Below are 20,972 nucleotides of genomic sequence, written 5' to 3' on the forward strand. Positions count from 1 at the left end.
AGGAATTTTGTGTGCCTTCAATGAAAAAAAGCCTTAATGGAGAAGGGGGGCACTGGGACAGCTCTCAAAGGTGTGTAGCTTTGAGCCCCGTCCTGCCACGCTCCTGTTCCTCAGTATGGATGCAATATGACCAGGAAGACTTCTTCCAGCAGACTTCCCACACATACCTGCAGATCCTCTCTGCCGTCGTGGAACAATCTCCTTTAACTGGATCTAAAATACACTATTTCTTTTTTCTTTTTTTTTTAAAAAAGAAATCAAAATTTCATCCCTCTGTATACATGGTAGTTTAATCATATCTGCTCCCAATTTTCTTCTTAGCTATTCTTTCTATGTATCTCTCTTCTTGATCCAATTCTTTGAATTAACCAGCTGAAAAAGCTGCAATACCTACACTGCAGTATAATTAGATATGTGTGCCTGTGAGTGTGCATAAGTGTGTGTGTCTGTGTGTGTGTTTGTGCTGGCAATGGAACATAGCTCTATCATGATTGCATAGTAGGAATTTTCTAGAGTCATGTACTTAGGCTTTTATCACTCTAAGTATTGGTTATTCAAAGACATTTTATTGTTCTTTTTATCCTTTTTTGCCACACATATTTGTTTTAATTTTCTTTTTGTATTTTTTTTACAAGACAGGGTTTCTCTGTATCTTTGGAGCCTGTCCTGGAACTAGCTCTTGTAGAACACGCTGGCCTAAAACTCACAGAAACATGCCTGCCTCTGCTTCCCTAGTACTGGAATTAAAGGCGTGTGCCACCACTGCCCGGCTCAAGTTTGTTCTTATACTCACATACACAGCGAACACCTATGAAGTTAAGAATTGCGTGCCAAACTCTACAATTATTTATAGTTTTTTCATGAAGAAAACAACACATTATTAATTTCATACCGCCACTAATACATTCAAAGTCAATTAAGTAGAAAATGAGAGATGAGATTGAGGTACTCTTAACACATAGAGCTGAATTTCTGAAAGAGGAGATATTAAAACCTGTCTATAAAGTGGATGTAAAAGGACTCTTTTGCATTCCATGGCAGCATGTATCAAGAAGAGAATCAGAAACAGCACTCTGTGTATAAGAGACCTTTATTTTACTGAAACAATAGAGAACAGTAGGGTAGTGTGGGAGATACATGTGGAAACGTAGAGACATTCAGAGGCAAGAAATCATTTAAGAAAGTGATGATGATGATAACCTGGATATTAGTCATACAAGGAACTAGTAACAAGAACTCTAAGTAAAAGCTATTGGCATATGCAAAACTCAGGGATTTTACATACATACATACATGCATACCCACACACTTACGTGTGTGGGTATGCATGTATGTATGTATGTATGTAAATTTTTTGATATAGTTTCTCTGAATAACTTTGGTGCCTGTCCTGAAACTATTTCTTTTTGACTAGACTTGCTTTAAACTTAAAGAGATCCACCTGCCTCTACCTCCCAAATTCTGGGATTAAAGGCCTACACCACCACCACCTGACTATTTCTCTTAAGATAGTAAATAGTGCCGGGTGTGGTACCACATGTGTTTAATCACAGGGCTGGGGGACAGAGGTAGACTGATGTTTATGAGTTCTAGGCCAGCCTGGTTCTAGGACAGAGTTAGTTCCAGGACAACCAGAAACCCTTGTCTCGAAAAACCAAATAGAGAATAAACAGTGTCATAATAAACCAAAAAGTGATGTTTTGAATGAACAATTAAAAAGTTGAGGAGTCCATATAAGTTCAAAAATTAGTAAACAAAATTAGTGTTACTGCTAAGCTAAATTTACTCTCTGGGTCACAGTGAGTAAATACTAATGTGTCTATGATAAATGATTAGAAACAAGAAATAAAAACCATCTAGAAAACATGGAAAAAAAGAAAGTGATGATGAAAATGAAGTTGAACTTTCTTCAAGAAGGCTTTACCTTCTCTAACAAGGCCACATCTGCTTAAAAAGGGCCACACATCATAATAATCTTCCCATATGAGCTTTTGGAGGCCAGTTACTTTCAAACTACCACAGAGAAAATAGGGAGGAAAGGATATAAATAAATTCTCAAAAATAAATGAAAAAAGAGACAAATGTGGCTGAAGCTTATGGGAGGCTTAACAATATATTTTCAATGAGAAAGACAGCGTACATAAATGATACTAATTTTAAATATTGAATAAAAAATTTAGAATATAATCCAAGTTTATTTTAAGGAAGTTAACTCAAATTGTTACAGTGAAGCACCATGAATATAAGCATATTGATCTAGGTCTGTCAATGGCACCTCGGGGTGTACATAAAGAGGACTGACTATTAACTGAGTCAAATAAGAGAGACAAAAATCTAGGACACATGAATTTTTTTTTAATTTTTCAAATGATTTTTAAAATGTTAGTAATATTATTTACATCCTGGCTGCAGTTTCCCTTCCTTCCTCCCCTCCCAGTCCCTCCTTACCTTCTCCCATGGATATCAACAAAGCATGGCATATCAAATTGTAGTAAGATTAGGCACCCCTCCTTATATTAAAGCTAGGCAAGGCAACTCAGTATGAAGATCAGAGTCCAAAATGGTGACAAGTGAATAAGAGACTACCCCTGTTACCCGGGTTAGGAGTCCCACAAGAAAACCAAACCACACAACTGTAACTCAAGAAATCTATTACCTCTTCCCAGGGAGATACAAGCATTTCCACTTAAGACCTCCTTGGTACTTAGCTTCTTTGGATTAGGGACACATGAACGTTTTAATGCAGGGAGGAGAAAAGAACTCTTTAAGGAAGAGAAATTACCAGAGAAGCAAGTGAGAGCCAGAATAAATGATGTTGAGAAAGTCATTAACCGAGACAACTTAAAGAGATTTCTATCAAGAAATTAAATACCATCAAGCAAACAGGAGAATATATGGAACACCATTCTTTCTTTGCAGAAGAATTCAGTATAGCAGAATCAGTACTTAGGAAACTGAAGGAACAATCGTCCAAGGGTTATACTGGGCTCCAAGAAGACTAACACCCCAATTACGGAAAGCTCTGATGGAGTCACTCTGTGAAGTATACTTAGTGAACATCTAATTCTTCCAGGGCTGGTGTAGACAGTGAAAAGACAATTGGAGTTCAGTCTTAATCCAAGAAGCAAACAGCAAGAAGTAGGTGTAATCCTGCCTAAATCCTTTTATTGTTATTATTATCCTAGCGAAACTCACTTGTCTATTCTCCAGTGACTCTCAGACAATTACCTTCCTTAAATTAAGTGACAAAGCTCTGTGGGTGAAAAGGATTTCCCAGAAGATGTTTGGAGAAATTGAATGCATTTTAAATGGAAAAAAGCAAGGATTTCAGGTTGCAAATAATCTTGCTACTCACACTGTAAACAGCTGTTCATGTTACCTTAGAGGTTTTGAGTAGTGATAGCTGAAAACTCCCAAGTCCAAAAGACTCATCTTCAGTAATATGGAAATTACTGTGGAAAATCTGAGTCGTCATTATTTTTAATATGCACTGGTTCCTTCTCCCTTCATTAGAAAGCTGAAGAAATGGTAGAGTTTTTTTTATGAAATTGTATTTTGCATCATTTATTTTGCTCAGGGATTTTCACATAAGCTAATTCATAAATGACTTTCTTGAAGGTCTTGACTACTTATATCTCCATTATAAAACTGATGTGACCAAGAATAGGTTTCAATGACTTACCAAAATTTTGTGAATTGTGAGAAACAGGAATCGTCACTCTAACTTTGAGTCCAAAATAGCACATGACACAGGATTTATGTCCTCAAATCATCATAGTGCTTGGAGGCTGAGATTTGTTCAGATTTAATCAACAACATTCATTTCCTTTCTGTAGCTTCTTGGGTGGCTTTCTCCTGCCATGTGTCCTTCAAATTATCGAAAGAATGTTATGTACTTTAATCATTTGCACATAGTAGTCATAGAAAAGAAGCCTTTCCTAGCAAGACACTGCAAGCCTCTTCCTATTAGACCAACGTGAAATGTAATACTTATGCAACACTTAAACAATCAATGCTCTCTAGGAAAAGGAGGGCAGGAGCTGTGTTAGTTTACACATGATCGTATTGATGTCTCCAGATTTGATTTGAGAAGCGTAATGTGCATAGTGATATATGAATTCACAGATCAGTAGTTTACAATGTATGCTAAGGTTCACTATGGGGTTATAAATTATCTGTGAAAACTACATTATTATTTTAGCAAAGTTTGGAAATGTAAATTTGTGAACATTTCATTATTATTTTAGTAATATTTGATAGATGCTAAATCTACTTAGTTGATTCCAGGATTCGGAGTTTTCATATAAATATAAATATATACTATTATATAATATATGTAATTTATAAACATATTAAACATAATAATTTTGCTACAGATAACTGAACAGGATGATAGATAAATGACTGATAAATGGATATTCCATCTAATACTTGTCGTGACTAAGCAGTCTAATCAAGTAAAAGCAATCATGTTCCATATCTTTATGGTTATTAAATGAGATCTAAATTGTCATATAGTTCAGGCCATGGCAATTTCTCTGAATGTGTTGGAATTAACTGAAATTTCAGTGTTCTTTTAAGAACATGTTGGGACACAGGAAATAAATGCAATAGCTATTAGATTCTGAGAGCCCCTGAGTAAATGCATTACAATCTCACACATTTTATCATAATTTCTGTTGAATTTCTTAACAGTATCTGTGAAGACACTTTCAAATGGTATTAGGCAGGAAAGATGCAACATTGTGCCCTAGCCATAAATTGAAGTTCAGAGCACTCTTGCAGGAAGCGTTTTCATTTGCATTGATATTCAAGGAAAAGAATTCTTGGCATACAGATATGAGATGAAGTGCTCATAAAAATAGATGCTCTTATCCATCAATGTAATACTTGATCAAGAGGTGTAAATATGTATAGTCTAAAATGTTTAGTTTGTATGTAGCAAGAGATTTTATGACCTCAAATTGCTTCTACCACCTTGGACCAAATAAAGAATCATGAGTCAATGCCACACGATTACATGTACGGAGGTTACTCTGGAGCAAGGAAGAGCTTTGTCGGATGAGGCACCAAGAAAAGAAAAATGGACAGCTCTGATCCTAGAATTGTAGTTGGAGAGACTTACCCAACACTCTGTGGAAGACTAATGGGCGATGTTTTTTCCAGTCTGTCTTAATAGTTTGGTTATCTCAAACAGACTTAACATACAAATTCGACAGTATCTTTAAGAACATATGTTTTCTTGTGGGAAGAGAAGCAGAAACCCACAACTAAGTATTAGGAAGAGTTCATGGAATTCTGTGGAAGAGTGGACAGAAGGATTTTAAGATAGAGAGGGATCGAGGATACCAAAAAACAAACAAACAAACAAAAAACGCACAGACTCTGCCATTTTAGCCTCATAGGGTTCAAAGAACAGCACCGACAACCAGGGAGCCTGCACAGAAGTGATCAAGGCTCTCTGTATATATGTTACAGTTGTGTAGCTTGGTCGTCTCGTGGGGCTACTAACGGTGGGAACATGGACTGTCTCTGACTTTTTCTGGCTTCTGTGATCCTAATTCTCATACTGCGTTGCCATGGCTAGCCTTAAAACAAGAAATGCATAATGTTACTGAAACTTGAAATACCCTATTTTGTTGCTATCCATGGGAAGATTGCCCTTTTTCTGAAAAGAAATGGAGTGGATGGTAGGGCAGACGGGAGGTGGGGGGAGAGATGTCGAGGAGAGGAGGAAGGGGAATTTGAAGTCGAGTTGTTTAATAATAATAATAATAATAATAATAATAATAATAATAATAATAATTTAAAGAGGAACATGGTCTTTTCTAGAAATTAAGACTCAGGTAAAATTCTGAAATGGAAAACAGAAAGATTTCAAGACCTAGAAGATCGGAAAGAATGCTATGAGACTGTGCTATGTGGTGATTATGAGAAACTACACCCATAAAATATCAAGAACATGGTTCCCTAAGCAAGACCTGAAAGATTCAAAGACCAGCTGACATTTGAGTGTAGAGAGGGAAATTTTAAATGCTAGATCAAGAGCTATAGACAACTAGCAATTACAGAGGGAGTAAATGTCTTTCCCAGGAATGAGCCCCCTGTATCCAAGGAGTCCTGGAAGCAGACATATTCATCAAATACTATTGGTTGTTTGTTCATTTACATGCATATGTATAAGTATTTTATATGTATAAAAGAGAGGATCTGATGGGGGAGTGATAAAAAGAAGAAAGGAATAATGAAGTGATAAAATTACATTTTAATTGAAATAAGAAAAAAACGTAAAATCCAACAAGTTTTATAATGTGAGTTTTTGTATTTTAATATGTGTGAAAAATACATTCATATATCACTTTTTTAATCATCCATAGGAGTATAACGTTCAAATGAGTTTTTCAAATATCCACACGTGAATAAGAACATGACTCATTAATGTTCGAAGTTATGTACTTGACACTCCATGAATGTTGTGTTTATATAGCTTTGTTGTCATTATTTTCACCAAACACTTAAAAATGCCTATTATTATATGAAAAAGTCTATTGAAGTTTGTTGTATTTGCTCACTTAATAAAACTTTAAACAAATAAAGAAAACAGATAATTGTGTACCAGATCACATTAATGAGAACCAACGAAGCTAGCATTCATAGCTGGGGACACAGTATATAATGACGTGGTACAGAGTCGACTGACTGGATGATTACAGGAAGACTACCAAGAATGGATCTTCTCAGTTTTGTTTTTTTACCAAATGTGTCTTCTGATATTTAAAAGCTGAGAGCTGGCACAGGAAGTAAATAAAGCCATCTGAGGCGAATTTCTAAGATTGCATTCTGGATCCTTAGAAGATTCCTCTGCAGTAGTCCCTGGAGATAGAGAGTGCACAGAAGATGCTTAAGAGTTAAAGGAATCTAAATGTACTAAGGCTGATGGGGTATAAAGTAGTAAATGGGTAATCAGACAAAGGACCCCCTGATACAATACGAGTCTGGGAAGCTGCTGGAAAAGCCAATTTTCTCCAGGTAGCACGTTAATTACATTGGCAAGAACACACTGCCTAAAAGACTCATCATAAACCAAAAGGAAGGAAGAGCAAGGCTCTCTGGTAGCATGGTTGGAATCTATCCCAAAGGCATAAAGGAGACAGCTGAGTTGACATAGTACCATTAGGTATATAAATCCACTAAATGATTGTTTGATTTTGTCTTATCATTAACTTTAAATTGTAATAGATAGACACATATTTTTTGTTTGTTAAGTGAGAAATCATGCATAACTGTAATTGAAGTTGGACAGAAAAACAGGTAAGGAGAATGTTAGCTATGCTCTGTTAAGAAAATAAGGATGCTAACCTCTCAAGGTAGTTATAGGATGGTTCCAGAAAAAAGGTAATATTTAATGAAAAACGATTTCTTTATATGTGGAAGACTTGAAAAAAAGCTTTTGCACAAGTTCCAACATAGATACTAAGTTGAATATATTAATATTGATAGTAATACAAATACTAATGATAATTATGTATATTACAAGTCACTACTTGCAGTTTCTTGGCATTGGGTACAGTTCACCTATAAAATGCTACTGTAGTATATTCTTGACCGAGTCATACAGTTTGAAAACTCCAAAATAATCTCAAAGATAAATATATAACATTAGATTTTTACAACATTATTTCTATATTTAAATAGTGTAGTTTTTTTCCTTTTTTTTTTTTTAGTGCAGAAAGTACTGATAAGAGAATGATTAGTTCCTGAGTCTTTACAGTTAACTGTCTGCTGTTTACACTACATCCCTCAATTAACTTAAGTGGCTCATTCCACATAATAGTTTGGATATATATAGTATTAACTATTTACATGAAATAATTAGTTACATATACAATTATCTATATTAATATATACATTGTTTGTTTATTTGCATTATTATATGCGCATTTTACATATTATTAGAAATGGCTACACACTATGACATGATTGACCCTTTTCTGCTTAGTGAAGACTTTGGTTATAATTTGTGATACCTTGTTCATTTTTTTATTCTAAACTAAGAACAGTAATGTTGAGCATAGCATTTATAAGAGATAGTTTTAAAGTGGTTATAAACTAATATATATATATATATTAGTAAAAATAAATATCCTGTTCTTCTTAGTATCTAAGTCTATCCACAATTCTAAGAAAATGAGAAAAGATTCAAATAGTTTGATTTAGCTATAATCATTTCCTATGGCCCAAACCTTGCAATTAATTGGGTCTGGAGACCCAAAGACCCTCTCCTGCTTTTGGACAGTGCCACTATTTGCGATCATTTTTGCTTTCTTGATTTCTTTAATATTGGTTTCTAATTAAAGGCTTCCTAATGGTAAGAGGCCATTACTGATTTGTAAATGAAGTTATATATCACTTAGCAGCCTCTAAACCTTTTAGCTTCTCTATTGATATTTTAATCATGAATTTCAAGCATCCACAATGAGCAGATGAGCTCATGTAAATGGTAACCAGCATTTTCCTTGGTATGTAAATCAATAAAATGTTGCTATGCTTTTCAGTTCAGCGATCTCTGTACTGGAAACAAACAGCTTTTAAAATGTATTTGGTATATGTATCAAATGCAACAACAACTCTACTGTTGCCTACATTTTATAGTTTATATACACACATTCATTAAACATAAAACATAGTTTATAGACAAAATTGCAAATATTCATGGAATACAAAGAGAGTTCTCATATATGGTACATTTTATTATAAAATCAAGTTAAATATAATTATTTATTCATCTAAAATGTTTTTCATTTCTATATTGTAAAAATTTAATAAAACTATCTTCTAGTTTTTGACATCTAAAACTCGTTATTTTATCATGGTTACCTCACTCTGCAATAGTGCACCAAAATTTCTTGTCCCTGTGCAAGTGAAACTCAGTAAGCATTGACCAAGATTCATCCTCTCTCACTACATCCCCAGACCACTTGTAAACACCCTTAAATCTTTAGTTTCTGTGAGGCTGATTAGTTTTGACCACATCATACATTTGTGTGATCATTTGGTGTTTTTCTCTCTACGGGTGGCTTATTCCACTTAAGACAAAGAACTCAAATTCTTTTGTGTTACTTCAAACACCAGGATTCCGGTATTTTTCATAGTTTTGTTGTATCACACTGTGTTTATATACTATATTATTTTATTCATGCTAATGGTTACTGAGCATCTTTCCATTTTTTAGCTCATGGTAAGTAGGGCTTTCTTGCCTCCACAGTGTTGATGTCTCAATTTTCTTTGCTTTTACTAGGTTACCAACTCATAGTAGACTTACAAGATCACAGTACTCTATTATATTTGCACTTAAAAATAAATTTTGCATAATTATCACATGTACTCACTCGTAAGTAGTTTTTAAACATAAAGCAACGAAAACCAGCCTACAAATCACAATCCTAGAGAACTTAGACAACAATGAGGGCACAAAGAGAAACTTACATGGATCTAATCTACATGGAAAGTAGAAAAAGACAATATTCTCTGAGTAAATTGGGAGCATGGGGACGTTGGAGGGGAGGGTTGAATGAGGGAGGAGAGAGTCAGGGAGGGGAGCAGAGAAAAATGTAGGACTCAATAAAAACCAATAAAATAAATAAATTTTGGATTGTTGACATGAAATAATATTAGCATCATTGCCAATATCATCAAGGATTCTTCTCTTTTTGTTTTTGCTACCTTTGTTTAGCATTTAAGATAATACAATTCTTGGTTGGTTGAGGGTTAACCACAGTCAGTTGGACTTGATACTGCCTAATATTTTGATTACATTGCTTAAGTAATTGTTGGGGACAAAATGTACTCAAAACATTCATAGAACAGTCTAGTGTGACTTTTATTTTTGTCTAGGAAAATGACGTTACGTTACTTTGCAGGTGCCTATGTGCTCCAGGTTAAGGCCACAGATGCGGATGACCCCACCTATGGAAACAGCGCCAGAGTCGTGTACAGCATTCTTCAGGGCCAACCTTACTTCTCTATTGATCCCAAGACAGGTAATGTTTTAATTTGGCACAACATTATCACCACTCTCTCAAAAAAATTCAACTTTAATTAAATTTTGGAATCAAATATTATCTATTTCATTGTAGTCATATAAAATCAGTGAGCCATCATTTGATAAAAGAGATACCAACTTATATGACTGCTGGAGGTGTATTTTCTTTTACTGAGTAAATACTTAAATATTTCCTGAGCTTTGTGTAAATATAAATGTTTGCATGTCTATGTAAGAGGTCCAAACTTGTTAGCTAGGAGTTATTTACCTTTTAAAAAAAATCTCATGTCTAATCTTTTATTCATCAGTTTAAACTCATATTTTCATTTGTCATTTCATGTCATATTTCTAGGTTGTGTTCAATTTTATTGTTTAACCATGACTCGGAAGCATCTGCACTTTCCTTTGCTATCTGCAGAAGTAGTACAGAGAATTGGTTTTGAGAAATACAACACATATGCTTGCAATGAGGGAAACTGAGCACGTGGGAACCTAATTAACCAAAACATTGATTCTTTTAGAAATGTTCTTTATAGACAGACCCATTTTTTTTATATTTTCTGTTAGTTTGGTGGGTTGGTTCTATTTTGTTCTCTTTTGAACAAGTCTATAAATGAATTTGAAATTTCAAAACTAGCTTTATTATACGTAGCATATTAAGTGCTTGGATATATACACATGGTCAATTTTATGTTTTCTTTCTTTATTCAATCCTTCTGTCTTTTCAATTTGTGTCAAGAGAGATCAATTCTGATGCCTGTATTTAGGAAGTCAGCATTCACAATTGATCCAGGGCTCCAGGTTTGAATGATAAAAAGATTCCTTTTCAGATTATCTGGTTGTAAATGCTGAGTTTTATTAAGGAGACAATTACTCTTACCAGTGAGCAAACAAGACATCACATATCACAATAAAAGAGGAACTTCAGAATAGCACTTATTAAAATAATTATTAAATATAGATTAAAATAAATTTCAATATAAATATGGTAGCTTAGTATAATATAAAATTGTAAACAAAATAGAAGGAATACATTCAAATTAAAATAAAATATTTTTGCTTTTTTGAGATTATAATTACATTTCTCCATCCCCTTTCTCTCTCTTCGAATCTTCCCATACATTTTTCTTCATTTTTTTTCAAATTCATTGCTTCCTTTTTTACTAGTTATTATTTTATGCATATGAAAATACATAAATTAATATGCATTCCTAAATATAATCAACTAGTCCATATATTGTTATATTGTTACTTGAATTTCTGTTATATGACTGATCATTTGACATTGGGCAACCAAGATGTACACTTTTTTGGGGGGGAAAATGCCTTTCTTCTACCTTTGCTCAATTTTTCCTGAAAGTTGAGAACCCTTGGGCTTTTTTTTTAATCCCTTTTGGCATTTGATTTGGTATCATACTTGTTCAATTGGAAAATTTAAATTTATATCTTCAAGTGAATTAATTGTATTTTACATTACTTGCTTTGAAAATTTCATACACAGCATATAATGTTCTTTTATGAATTCTAAATACAAAAAATCTCAAAGAAGAAAAGTCTCAAATAAGTTTTTTATTTTTATTTTTTTGTCATTCAGGGTGTTTTATTCTTGTCCAAATATATATGCACACATTGTTTTTTAAATTTATTTATTTCTTTATTAATTAATTAAAGATTTCTGTCTCTTCCCCATAGAGAAAGATCAAATAAATTTTTGAAGAAATCTTTTTAAGATACTGTATTTTATTTGGCATATAAGGTGTGTGTGTGTGTGTTTCTGCATGCTCATACCACAGTAACATATGTGTCAAAATCAGTGAAAAGTTTGTAGGAATAAGTTGGTTCTCTTCTTCCGAACTCTAATGCTCAGGGATTAAACTGAAGCCATCAGACTTGCAGCCAGCAGTTTTCTCCTCTAAGTTTTCTTACTTGTCCACTTTAAGAAATGTGTTTAGAAGGGGATTTTAACTGAAGAAGGTCTATAAAGGGTTTCTCTCTTTCAGTTGGACAAAGTGTCTGAAATTAAAAGCAAGAATACCCAATATTTAAAAGACTGTAGGCTTTGGAAATAATGATTACAATTTATTTACCAAAGAACTAGGAGAGAAAATTGGGGAAGACATACACGAATATTGTTTGACCAGTTACTGAAGTTTTACTAGGGAAAAATCACACATATTTACAGAAGAAAAAAAAAATGAAAAGCTGGAGAGGTAAATGATTCAAGAAGTTCTGTTGTAAATGGAAAGTTAACAAAGTTTCTCAGAAATAGAACAGTGGGTAGAATATACACCCTGGCTATGAAGCAAACTTCTGTGAACCTTCCCTGTCTTCTCATGGAGGCCCTATTTGCTCCTTCTTCTTATAGATTTCCCTTAATGAAAAGCATGACTACAAATAAAAGCACTGATCTTATCAGTTGCTTAGCCCCTTTTATTTCTTAAGAAACACCCTGCAGAGACACAAAGACAAGCAGAAAGTAAACTTGTTGTGTGTAGTGGCTGATGGAGCAAAAGAGCTCACAAACTCTCTTTTTTGTGTGTTGTATTCTACAGGGTGGGTGACTTACAAAAACTCAAAACATGTTTCCCGGAAAGACTGAAATCTAATAAAGAAAAATCATTGTAGGTGAGACGGACAGAAGCATTATCTAAATAAAAAATATAGTAAAATAAATTTTAGCACATTAAATAAGCTAAGATGGATGCTATAAAATAAAACCACATATAAAATTATGTGAGTAAATCTAAAACTCTACGTACTTTGTATGTAAGGTAGATAAATCCTAATGTATATGAAAAGTATTAATTTGCAATAGAAAATGTATGTGCTTCATAACTACATAACTTTGTATTTATAAATTGATATGAACCTTGCTATTTAGAGGTAAAGGTAAATCTCTTTTAAGCATCAGCTGCTTAATAAATTTCAGAGGCATTGATTTTCATTGGAGACAGAAGTCTTGCTGTAACAATGCCTCAGACCACTAGACAGGAAAAGAATGGGTGATGAGGCACTTCATTAAGAGAATGAAAACAAGTCCTTCATGCACAAAAACCATTAAGAAGACTTTTGTCAAATTTATCACCTTGTGGTAGATTGCAATTTCTCAGAAACAATGTCCATTTGTTCCAGCTATCTAGATCCTTTTTTGATTCAATTTGCTGTTATTAAATAAAATACATGGAAACCAAAACTATCTAACATTTTTTTTATTTGAATGTAGAGACCATTTAACACAATTACTAAAGGGAGAGACTCATAAAAACTGTTGGTGCTTATACATTTAGAAAGAGATAAATATATTCATTACTTATTCAGGTGAAACAAGAATATGTAAAGGATTTCTGTATTAATATTATTGTTGATCTACATTCCTAACTCTACTTTCACAGTGGATAATAGCAAACTTTATATATATATATATATATATGCATTAAGGGAAAATGAGGCAGCTTGTGAAGTGAACCAAGAAAAAATTCACTTCTCATAAAAGTTCTCTTATTTCCAAATTATTTGCTTTAACTAATAATTAATTTACTTTGTATATATTCATTTCTTTATCTTAAACAATTACTCAGTAGAATTTTAAAATGAGAAGTTATGTGAATTTTTAAAATACCATAAAATCATATATCATATTTTATGGTTATGTGATAGTAAACATTATACTAAACAGTTGGTTCAGTTTAATTTCTGTTTCTGTGACAAAATCCCTGACTGAAACCATCTTGAGAGGATTTAGTCCATTACTGTGAGAAGCCAAGATAGGCACTAGGCATTACAACCACATTCACAAAAAGATAATAAATGCATAAACCCTTGCTTACTTTTTGTCACCTGATGCTCAGGTAGCTTTCTTTGCTTTTATAAAATTAAAGTCATGCCATATGGAATGAAGCTCCCCATCCTGAGCCATGTCAGTTAATAATCAAGCCAAAGCATTAGAGGCATGCCCATGGCAGCTTATGGAAACAATTCCTGATCTAGAGTCTCTTCTTGGGTGATATTGTAACAGGACAATAAAACATGGCCTCACCCATGTGTCATCTCAAAATAAAGAAAGAACTATAGTCTGGAAAAACGCACACCAATAGCGGTACATTTAATCTACGACGTTGACATCAGGACGCTGTGTCTCCATGCCCATGAAAGCAATCTTCCATTTGGAGAAACCAATGTTATTATGAATAGTTGACTCTGGTATCTTAATATTTCTATAAAATTTTTTAACAGTTTTATCTGCAAATCAGTCTAATTTAGACGACTATAGATTAGTGCATTGTGTCATGTGGATATATTTTTAAATACACAGGTTGCATTTGAGAAGGGTTTATGATATTTCATTGCAGAATCATTTATTTAATTTAAAATCCTCCTTTCATACTATGGCCAAAAAATATATAATATAAAATTTGTGATTTTTTTACCATGTCATGTGCAATTTATCATTAAAAGCCTTTATGTCATTCCATAAACACAACATAACTGTTTCCAAAATTTTGATCAAATATTTAAGATATGGTTAATATTTTTAGAAAGAAAACATATCCCTTATAATTTTTCTCTTCTGCTCATTTATTGACTTCTTCATAAACAGTAAGAATATAACTATAGAATCTACTTGATTTCTTCTTCTATTACTTTTGATACTTTAAATTATACAGCCCTGCCCACCTGAGAATTCATAGGGAGAAACCTGATAAAGATTGCCCAGTTCTGAAGAAATTCTCAAGAAACTTGCACTTGAATGTATCCCTGTACATTTAGCAGCAAAAGTCCCAAGACTGTGTCCAAAATAAAACTTACTTTCATACGATATCTCATCTTTATTTTTTTATAACTTCATTAAATCTGAATTTTTGCAGTTTTGTTTACGTATAAAATGGACTTGATTGCTTTCACACTCTAAGCTCTGCTCTTTCCTTTACACATCATATGCCACATTTGTGTCTTTATTTTCTTTGGTGACTCAGTCAACCAGAAGCATTTCTGGTGCCATGGTTTGAAACAAGCTATTGAAACCTAGTGAACTCCATAGAAGCCAAAAATCTGAAGACTAGAGTGCTGTTCCAAAGTATCTCCCAATAGCCAATAGATCAGCCATGTGGATTATGACAGAACCGAATCCTACAAGGATATCCCAAATTCAACTGGCAACAATTGACTGGCAACACGCTGAGTCTTATGTAGGCCCAGTATAGGCAAGAGTGGTGGCTGGGACTCTATGATTGCAAAAGCTGTTTCATACCCTGGAGATAGTATTTCACAGCCCTTCTCCTAGTCTTGTGGCTCTTAAATTTTTTCTCTTCTGTCCTCTGTGGTATGGCCCTAATTTCAGAGATCATGTAATGGTTTTGTTTATAGATAAGCACTCAAGTACTGCTTGTTCTCACAATATTAAGGATCTCTGAATTACAAGATTCATGATCCTTCCTTGTAAGAAGAGCTTCTCATTCACGAAATTCGTGTTTGTCTTCAGGTATAAACATTAATATTTATAAGTAGCTTTAAGCTTAAAAATGGGTAATTCCTATAAGGTCAGATACTAAAATTTCAACAAAGGTCACATCATATGTACTGAGGAAATCCTTCAAATATTATGAGTCCTTATGATGCTTTGTTACTTGAAATTTGTCTTGGTGTAAGTTCAGAATACAGTCTTACAGAATTCAAATGTTTAAGTTAATATTGGTAAACAATAATTTCTTCCCTTAAAGACAAAGCTGGAAGTTTACCGAAACAAAGTAGTTAATCTTTTATACATTTATCTGAATGAATAAACTGATATGACTGTGTACATGCAAGTACAAGAGAATCAATGGAAGTAAATGTATATTAAGAAGCAAAAATTTGTCAAGGAAAATACTCATCCAATAGGAGAAACACAGATATTGTGTTCTTTTTGTTCTGCATCATGTGCAATAACAATATGTGACCATAGAGTACAAAACAGAATATGATTTTATAGTTTCTGTGTGGTTATTTGGGTCTGCGCAGATAGAAAGAGAAAGTGCAGTTTCAGATTACAAATGGTGCCCAATGTGAGGCCCAAACCCACTACCCTAAGATTAAGAGTCTCATGCTCTACTGACTATGTTAGTAATTCATATTACTATAGTGACATTATCGAGTTTGTTATTAATATAGGCCTCTGTGTGTTCATTTGGGACTGAATGACTACAGGACCAGGCAGGACAGAAACTTCTGTCTTGCATTATTTTCTTTAATTCCTCAACTTCAGATTTCAAGAGATCTCAAAAGTTCAGAACAGTGTCAGTTTTAGAAATGAGGTGTGCAGGGTCTGCAGGAAAAGAATGTCCAGACTGTTCTCTCTGCTCAGGCTTGGGGAGCTGAGTTTGATATCTATACCCTACATGGAATGCCAAGTACAGTGGTGTATGCTTGTAATCCCAAAGCTAGATGGCAGTTCCTCAGGGTTGCTGAGCTGTCAGGAATCTCTAGGTCTTTGGGAGAGAACCTGTCTCAAAAATCTCTGAAAGATAACTCCTGAGAAAGACACGCAAGTTTGTACTCTGCCTACCTCATACACAGAAACGATGTTTCTGAAAACTGCTACAGAAATGACTACACACCAATGCATACGAACAAAAATGCACTGAATAAATTGATGAATTTGCTAAAGGAATCATGAGATACACGCATCAACAGAATTGTCATGGAGGGTTTAGTCTTGAAAGGAAAATATTGAGTGAGTGATACAGCTCAGCAATTATGGACCTTTGCTGTTACGCCTTACAACTTGTATACAATTCCTAAAGAACAAAGGGTTAAAGAAGAGAACTAATGCCACAGAGCTGTCCTCTAATTTCCAACACAAACTTGGTCTTACACACACGTGTGTATATGTTGGGAGCAGTGAGACCCCAAATCCTGAATTTCTTGTAATCCCCTGATCTGAGTGCCTACGGCTGCTCTGAGCACGAGACCTTCAGGAGTTCCTGATGGCAGGAGAGTGGTTTCTGGTGGGTTTGGCTGGGGCGTGGCTATCTCTATATAACCTGCCCCTGAACACAATAAAGGGGGCATTCTTGGCGAATTCAAGGATGACCCGTGTCGCTCTCTCTCTGTCTGTGTGTGTCTGTGTATTTTACCAGCCCCCTTGCCTGAAGCTTGCGAATTGGGTAATAGTGCACCCAGCGCAGACACGGGGGTGCGGTGCGAGGCATGTATATACATATACTTTCATACACATGCATACACACATAAAATACATCAAGAAAATAAAGGAAAACTGTTTCTGTGTAAGGTGTGCATGTATCCAGAAAGTGATAGATAGACTTGTCATATAGAAAAATGTAATTGCTTTTCCTAGTGAGGAAAAAGCTATCAATGACTAAACTGACTCATAGGAAGAAATAATTTTGGTTTCATTTTCATTTGTACCTATGCATGCATAAGAATTTATAGTTGTTCCTTGACAACTAAATGGGAAAATACTAGCAAGACTTAGTGGCTGAAGGTGCATCCTATCAGGCTTACTCTAAGAAACTGAACTGGCTCTCTGGAGTCCACATGATAGAAGGAGAGGACCAGAACACACACACACACACACACACACACACACACACACACACACACACGATGTGGCACATGCATTCTCATTAAAGTATTAAATATTTAATAAAATTTTAAGTAAGTCTCTTCACAATTTGAGTTTGACACTACTAGGTGATGTGCTATATGGAAAATAGAGTAAATGATCTGTGCTTGACTGAATTACTGTTATTATTTTAGCAACTGTGTTCGTGTATGACATGGGCACACGTATTTGTATGGGGTCATGTGGAGCACACCGGGCCACATGGTTTGGCTTCTCTAATTACTCTATGCACTGTATATGGAGCTAGGGTCTGTAGGTTGAGAGAAAAGTTCACTGATCTAGGAGATCTGTTGAGCCTGTGTTCTGAAGATCTCTCTCTCTCTCTCTCTCTCTCTCTCTCTCTCTCTCTCTCTCTCTCTCTCTCTCTCTCTCTCTCTCTCTCTGCCCTAAGTGCCAGGATTAGAAGTGTTCTACCATACTCACCCTACAATCATATAAATACCTGGAAGCCAATCCTATGACAAGTACACAGCAAGCACTTTTCCCCTGAGTCACCTGTACAGCACCTACATATAATTTTATACACATTTATTTATAACACAGTATCTGATTGTAGCTATAGCCAAAAACTGAAAACTTTTTTTATAAATATATTAATGGCAAATGGGACATCATAAATATATTTATCTACAGTGAACCCAAAGTATAGCATTATTAATAGAAGGAAGCAGGCCACTGGTGATGAACCCTGGAGCATTATTTCTTATCTCTTGTTTTCTGTCCTTCTCTCTCCATCTCTCCCTCCCTCTTCTCTGTTTTCCATTTCATTTAATATTTTCTCTGCTTTGAAATTTTCAACCTTGGAATGAATAAGGTAGAGAAATGAGTGATGTAGAGTAAATCCTATATGTACATTGAAAATAAAAGACTTTTTGTATAGTGAGTTGAGTAGAAATTGTACATGATCAGTGATATGAAGAGACAGCAAATGACAAGTGTCAAAACCAGGCATTTATTTTGAAAATGTGAACATTGTCCATCAGATAGATGCTGCATAGTGTAAGGTATGTAAGACAACACTGAGATGTGAAGTTTAAAAGTCGTAGTTTTAGAAACATTGAAAATAGAGCATCAGAAGCCCATGCTGAAGAGAAGACAGATTGGATCAAATGGTGTCAGTACCAATTCATGAATAAAGCATTAGGACCAAAAATGATGGATGTCTTTTCTGTAACTATTTCCTGCCAAGTGACAGACGAATTCTCAGATCGCAGTTCAATATGCATTAGCAAAAATATAGCAGTGGGTAAGTAGATGGTAGCAAGCACAGATATATGGATGTATGCTGGGATACTGATTTGAATGGTATATGCTATATGGATGTCTGATATTTTATTATTCATGCATGCATTTTTATTTAAGATATAACCTACTACTGTCAAAGTCATGTGTACTTAAAGTAAAGATTCTTCAATATCTACCTGTTACAACTCTTGGCTATTGGAATTTGATATAAAATATATAATTCAACTTCCAAATTATTCTGAAAGTTTTACTTTTTTTACCATGAATAAACAGAAATATAAAGTATTTCTTACACCAGGATACAAAAATAAAAATGACTGCTGTATGTAAATATGCATATGTGATACAGATTCAAAACTGCAAAAATTTCATTCACCCAATTATTAATCTATTCAATCACATACTAAATGAGTTTTAAACATAAGACACTATCCTGGACACTGAATTACCTTGATGGAAGGAGTCTCAAATAACACACAATAATAATGGTATCTGATGACAGCTAAGGGAGTGGGAGAAAATGGAATTTTTCAGCTAAAATAATTAGAGAAATTACAGAAAGACAAAACAGACACATTACGTAAATAAGACATTTTATATGTTTTAAATTAGGTGGATTTTTTGGTAAACATTAAAGAATTGAGATGTTAATAGTAGTCTTTAGAATTATACAGTCGCAAGTTTAATTACCTGAATTATTCCACATGTAAATTTAATCTAAAAGTTTTAACAATTTTTTTCATCCCAGAGTTGACCCAAATACATAAATGTGGTATAACTTAGTTTGCTTGGGGTGAGATGTCCTGGACTTTGAGATACACTGTCATTTTCTTGTTTTCCTCGTGACTACATTTTAAGCTGTGACTGTGAAAAATAAAAATAAATAAATAAACAGCCACATTCCAACTGTAAAGGTACTTAGGTTGTTTTAATTTTTGAAAGAGTTTTAATTTAATGTTTCATTGGTAATAAATATAGATGTAACTACTTTCTTTTATTTCAGTCTAACTGAGTCATGGGAAGCATTCTGTTTGTGGTATTGATTCTGTTATCACTTTCCCCCAAAGGTGTTATTAGGACAGCGTTGCCAAACATGGACAGAGAAGTCAAAGAGCAGTACCAGGTCCTCATTCAAGCGAAGGACATGGGAGGACAACTCGGTGGCCTCGCTGGAACAACAATTGTCAATATTACCCTTACTGATGTCAATGACAACCCACCTCGATTCCCAAAAAGTATGTCAGCTACATATTCACCATATTAACAAATGTTTCTAAAAGAAATTACTTACCATGGCATATTTTTCTCTTTCATGATATATCATGATTTTGGTTTCCCCTCCCTTTATTCCTACCGTTCCTCCCCATCTCTCCTCCCATCTGAATCCACTCCATCTCTGTCTCTCATTAGAAAAAAAAAACAGGCTCCTTAAGGATAATAATATAATATAATAAAATATACCATGTCATATCTGTTTTTTATAATTTCTTTTATTTTTTTTAAAAAGAAAACAATCTTTTTTTTTATTTTACATAGCAATCCCAGTTTACATTCCCTCTCATCCTTCATTTACTCCCCATAACCCCCAATGCCACCCCATCCACTCCTCAGAGAGGGTAAAGCACATTGTTTGGGAAAGGTCCAAGGCTCTCCCTACTGTATATAGGCTAAGCAAGGTATCCATCCAAAGAGAATGGGTTCCCAAAAAGCCAGTCCAGGCAGTATGGATAAATCCTGGTGCTGCTGCCAGTGGCCCACAGTCTGCCCAGCCATACAACCGTCACTCATATTCAGGGGGTCTAGATTGGGCCTATGCCGGTTCCTTCCCTCTCCAGCTGGAGCTGATGAGCTCCCATTAACTCAGGTAAACTGTTTAAGAGGTGAGTGACCATGTTATATCTTAATGCTGCAAAAAGTAAAAACATCTCTAAACACTATTGATATTCAGGAAGCAGGTTATTATAGATTTAAAAAAATATACATGCCTTTAAGAGTTTTTTTTTTTTTTTTTTTTTTTTTTTTTTTTTTTTTTTTTTTTTTTTTTTTTTTTTTTTTTTTTTTTTT

The 20,972-nt window shown here is 34.3% G+C and overlaps 1 protein-coding gene across 1 annotated transcript in view; it reads left to right on the plus strand.

The window, feature by feature from the left end:
- The window catches only part of Cdh12 (cadherin 12), a 309,480-nt gene that overhangs the window by 231,919 nt on the left and 56,589 nt on the right, over positions 1–20,972 (plus strand). Inside the window, exons 4-5 of the mRNA XM_050139097.1 lie at positions 9,921–10,040; positions 19,976–20,143. Coding sequence (XP_049995054.1) covers positions 9,921–10,040; positions 19,976–20,143 — 288 coding nt within the window. The remainder of the gene's footprint in view (positions 1–9,920; positions 10,041–19,975; positions 20,144–20,972) is intronic.

The sequence above is a fragment of the Alexandromys fortis genome, unplaced genomic scaffold (assembly GCF_014885135.2).
Source record: "Alexandromys fortis isolate MF-2015 unplaced genomic scaffold, M_Fortis_MF-2015_v1.1 scaffold_37, whole genome shotgun sequence".
Classification (NCBI taxonomy): domain Eukaryota; kingdom Metazoa; phylum Chordata; class Mammalia; order Rodentia; family Cricetidae; genus Alexandromys; species Alexandromys fortis.